The following is a 5,000-nucleotide window of genomic DNA, read 5'->3' as shown; positions in this document are numbered from 1 at the left end:
GAGAGAGAGAGAGTGAGAGAAAGGGAAACAGAAAGATAGAGGCATAGGGAGAGAGAGAGAGAGAGAGAGAGAGATGGAGAGAGAGGGGAGAGAGAGTTTGCTGTGGCCCTGGGAGACTGACTGTGAATAAGCAGTGATAAGAGACAGGCAGTCTCCAGTCTTTACCCAGACTGACTGCCGGAGTGTTAACGACCCAGCTTCCCCTGCACGTCCCTGGCTAACCCTCCACCACCCTCACCTCACCCCACCTCTCCACTCTCTAACACTGCCTATGGACCTGTCGCTGTCTGTCCCTGACAGATACACATACACACACACACACACACACACACACAAACACACTCCCCCCCCCCCCCCCCCCTCTGTCATCTGTCACATCACACAGTGCTGAACCTCATTCTTTTAGGAAGGCGCCACCATTTTTTCCCCGTTTTTTAAACAAATGACTGTATTCCTTCACACCTTCCTTCACACCACCTTTTTCGCATCCCACTGATTGTTAACAGGGATAGCTGCCAGCCAAGGTCAACAATGTCTGTGTGCGCGCCTGTGTCTGTGTGTGCGCCTGTGTCTGTGTGTGCGCCTGTGTGTGTGCGCCTGTGTCTGTGTGTGCGCCTGTGTATGTATTCCAGTGTGCCTGTGTGTGTGTGTGTCCGTGCGGCTGTGTGTGTGGCTGTAAGTCTAAGATCAACGGTAGAAAGATTCTTCCCACATCGAGGTCAGGGCAGACTCAGTGGTAGCAGAGATTGTTCCAGTTGGAAATATTTTCCTCAAGGGCAAAAATATCATCTCTTCCCACAAAACCCCTCCCTTTCTTCCCCCCCCCTTCCCTACAGACAAACTGGCCATCGACAGTGAGTGATTCAGTACACACAAACCTCAACACATACAACACATACCCAAACACACTTTTTGTTGTTGTGCAAATCGTGGCGGGAGCTTGGCGCCATTTTTAGGCTTTGTTTATTTCTTCTATTACTGTGGTATCTTCTATGTTTTCCATTAGTTACGTGTGGATTCTCTGAACGGCTAAATCCCTTGTAACCTCCTCAAGTCTTCTTCTCAGCTACACCCACCTACCTAGCGCCCACCTATCATTCTTATCCTCCCTCTGTCACAACGACAACCGTGTGTTCCCTGAGCCAATTTGGAAGAGCGCTAGAGAAGACAGACATAAAAATATCCATCTCTTCTATTTCTTTCCAGAATATATTTTTGGGGAAGGAGGGAGACAACGTTCCATATTGGACAAATAATTTTAGGATTTGTTTGGCGTCCTCAGTGCAATGGAGTCGGAATCCGAGGGGAGATAGGAGAGGGATGTGATTGGAGAGGGATGTGAGAGGAGGTGTGTATTTGTTTACAAGTCATTTTCCCTCTCATTTCTCCAGTGACTGAGCACACTGTGAATTGATCACTTCTATCTCCCTCTGCCGGATGCTGCTTAGACATTCTCTCTATGTTATTGCTCTCTCTTATTTCTCTCTCTCCAACTCTGTCGTTTTTTTCTCAAACAAACCTCTATTTTTCAGCCTGCCTGTCTTCCTTTGGGTGTGTTTTTCCGCTTCATTTGTGCCTCTCTCTCTTTTCTCTCTCCTCTTTTTCTCACTATCTCTTCCATCTGTTTTTGCTCTGGCTGTCTCGCTAATTTCACTCTCTTTTTCCTCCCTGTTTCCTTCCATCCATCCATCCAGCCCCCCCCCCCCCACACACACACACCCCCACCCAAGGGGCCAGCGTTCTGGTCTTGAAGCACGGTTTCGACTGCACCTACAGTCTTGCTTCAGTACTACAGTTTAACTGACGCCCAGACAAGAAATACCATTTCCATTGACAGCCACATAGAGAAGTCAGATTTGAAAATTCCCAATAAGACATGACCTTTAGTCCACAAAACATCCATTGAATAATTCAAATAATTGTCGCTGAGGCCGATTGTTATTATTTTTTGTATCACCGAAGATTTTAAAATCTTATATTCACCCACTGTCTGCCATGTGTATGGATGACGTGACTACCTCGTCGCTGCTCGCTGCCCTGTGCTCACTGAGTGCTAGTGCGCATGTGATGTTGGGTCATGTAAACCAGATGCAACCCGGATATAGACGGTCCACGAATTGCCGTGTGCAAACGTGAGTAGATTACGTTGAAAACAACGGTCGGACATCTTGGACGCAGCATCCAGTCCTTTTATACCTTAGTGCCCCCACCCCTTTCCCTCACCTCTCTCTCTTTCCCTTACCTTCTCCACCTCTCACTGTCTCTTCCCCCCTCCCTCCCTCCCCTCTCTCTCTTATCAAAGTAACACATCCCAGGCCTGGAAATCCTTTACAACCCTAACTCCGGCCAAGGCTTTTTTAACACATCTCACAAACCCTGGGGGGGCTGTCACAGTGACACACACACATCCGCAGGGACACACGCACACACACATACACACATAAACACACACACACACACACACACACACACTGGATGACCATCAGAGGCGCCTCAGAGTCTCTCATATCTCAGATCTAAGTGACAGGCTATATTAAAGAGCAGGGTATATTTTTATCACTCACACACTGTGTATGCGCTTCTTTGAAAGGCTAATTTAGCTTCAAATAGCATATTTCATGCGTGTCTCTGAGACAGACTAGAGGTCTTTGGTGTTGCTGCTATTGATGTCAGTCAACATCAACATCACACGTGAGAGAGGCCCACTCACAGGTGAGTAATAACGCGTGAGACAGACACACATACACACACATGTTCCACGCAACAAACACAGTGTCAGCTCTCATCCCCAACCACACGTCTTCATTAGTAGATAACCCAGAGTGACAGTCAGCTCTGGGGGGAATCATCTAGAATCAGACAGCATCAAGGCAAATGTGAGCTGATTCAACAAGCACACACACAGATATGACCGTCTGGCTCACAGAGAAAATGCTAGATATCCAGCATAGCAGGCTCACCTGTTTCCTCTCTCTCCTCCTTTCCTCCTCCTCATCATCTGTTCCATTATTCCACCCTGTTCCGCCCTCCCTCGTTCCCTCCAACCCTCCTCTCTCGGGTAACACCAAACACGTTCCCTCGCTTACTCCCACATCTATCTTCCCTCTCACCTTGTTCAGTGTGATCACAGCCTCTTGGTTCGCTCCGCTGATGTTGAAGGTGTTCCCCGTCTCTCCCTCCAGGATGGTATATTCCAGCTTGGCATTGTCGCCCAGGTCAGCATCTGTTGCCGAGATACGGCCCACCTCCGCCCCCGGAACAGCCAGCTCGGACACAGAGAACGACCACATACCTGGAGAGAGAGAGGAGGGAGGAAGAGAAAGAGAGAGATTTAGATAAGGGATATGGTGAAAAACAGGGAGGGGGAGTGAGTGAGAAAAAGGAGGATAGAGAGAGGGAAGAGGCCATGGCAGGAGAGAGAGACATATCACAGGTTACATGACACGCCTTTCTTCTTGCCTATGTTGTTTGTGTTTGGTGAGACGAGATAGAGAGGACTCATAAATGTCAATGTCTGTGGTTGTCTCCTGCTGTTATTTCTTATCTGCTAACAAGTTTGATTATTAAAAGGCACAATACAGCTGTTTTTATCTCAATATCAAATCATTTCTGGGTAACAATTAAGTACCTTACGGTGATTGTTTTCAATTAAAATGGTCAAAAATAAACAACAATAGTCTCTTAGCAAAGAGCAATTACTCAAGCAAGAATTTAGCTTGGAGTGTATGGGAGTGGTCTGAGTGGGGAGGGGACATCTGAAAACGAGCTGTTATTGGTAGAGAGGTTCGGAACGGTCTTTTTTATTGGTCTATTAACTCATTTACCGCATGGTTATGTCACCAGGCAGGCCAAAACTCCCATTCCTCCAAAACAGGCAGAAATCTCAGCCGGCCTTCTCAAACAGCTCTTACACTAAAAACGCATTATCATAATTTGCACTATTTCATAATATTACTACGACTTCATAGCGTTGAAATATATACATTAAAACTCAGGAAGATCACGTTTTGGATTTGCACTGGGCCTTTAATCAAGGACAGATAACAGGATAACAGGCCTTTGGTTCTCCTCCACTCAGATATGTTTAAACATGCAGGGGACTTTACCTTTTAGTGCCCTTCACATTAAATCACCACAGTCAAAGGCCTTTTTGTTGGAGCTGCAGTTTATATTACAGACAAATACACTGCTCCCGTAACTCAATCTTTCTGGGAGAGAGCACAGAGCAATGCAGTAGCTAGCTAGTCAGTCACGGGTCTGCATTGCTCACGCACCGTCCGTTTCTTCCACTTCACAGTCGCTTGGCAAACTGGTGTATACCGCACACACACGGACCGTCGACTCAAGTGACAAGATCAAGGGAGGTGGGAGAGAAATAAATATATATTTTTGCCATACATACACAAAACTGACGTGCCCATTCAGCAGAGCAGCTATCTACACCTTGCTATTGCTCGGGAAAATCTGATAAACACTGGGGCTCAGACGGAATAACATTGTAAGAAGTGTTTTGTGACAGTAAAAAGGATAACCAGCACTTCAGCCAGACAACATCGGGACGACATCAAATCGACAAGGAGTAAGATAGTCTATATCCGCCTACATCAGAGTAAGACACAATGTTCGATAAGGATTTTATCAATCCAATCGATGAATTACGGTAGAAGATAATGTTTGCCATCACTTTTAACAAACACCAGAATTGTGTCCTATGTTTCCTCAAACATAAGGAGAACGTGGCGTTAGCCACCACAATTGACATCGATCAAGCGGCATCATGTCCACAGCTATAAGTCATCAAGCTCATTTCTACAGTACAACCTCCCAAGTGCCCGGGCCCTTGAGAGTAAACGGCTCCCTGGTCATTCACCTGCTCTTTGATCCTCTGGCCCAACGACCAACTTCTCCTTCTTCTAGCAGCAATCTGCTTATGACACCTGATTTAAGTACTATCACTGACATGTTTGAGTAAGGGGCCAGGAGTTTTTCCTGACCACATG

At 46.5% G+C, this 5,000-nt stretch overlaps 1 protein-coding gene across 1 annotated transcript in view; it reads right to left on the bottom strand.

Annotated features, from left to right (window-relative positions):
* The window catches only part of LOC139377059 (uncharacterized), a 129,731-nt gene that overhangs the window by 26,200 nt on the left and 98,531 nt on the right, over window positions 1-5,000 (bottom strand). Inside the window, exon 6 of the mRNA XM_071120108.1 lies at window positions 3,111-3,292. Within this exon, the coding sequence (XP_070976209.1) occupies window positions 3,111-3,292 (182 nt within the window). The remainder of the gene's footprint in view (window positions 1-3,110; window positions 3,293-5,000) is intronic.

The sequence above is a fragment of the Oncorhynchus clarkii genome, chromosome 20 (assembly GCF_045791955.1).
Source record: "Oncorhynchus clarkii lewisi isolate Uvic-CL-2024 chromosome 20, UVic_Ocla_1.0, whole genome shotgun sequence".
NCBI lineage: Eukaryota > Metazoa > Chordata > Actinopteri > Salmoniformes > Salmonidae > Oncorhynchus > Oncorhynchus clarkii.
This window is presented reverse-complemented; position numbering and strand designations above follow the sequence as displayed.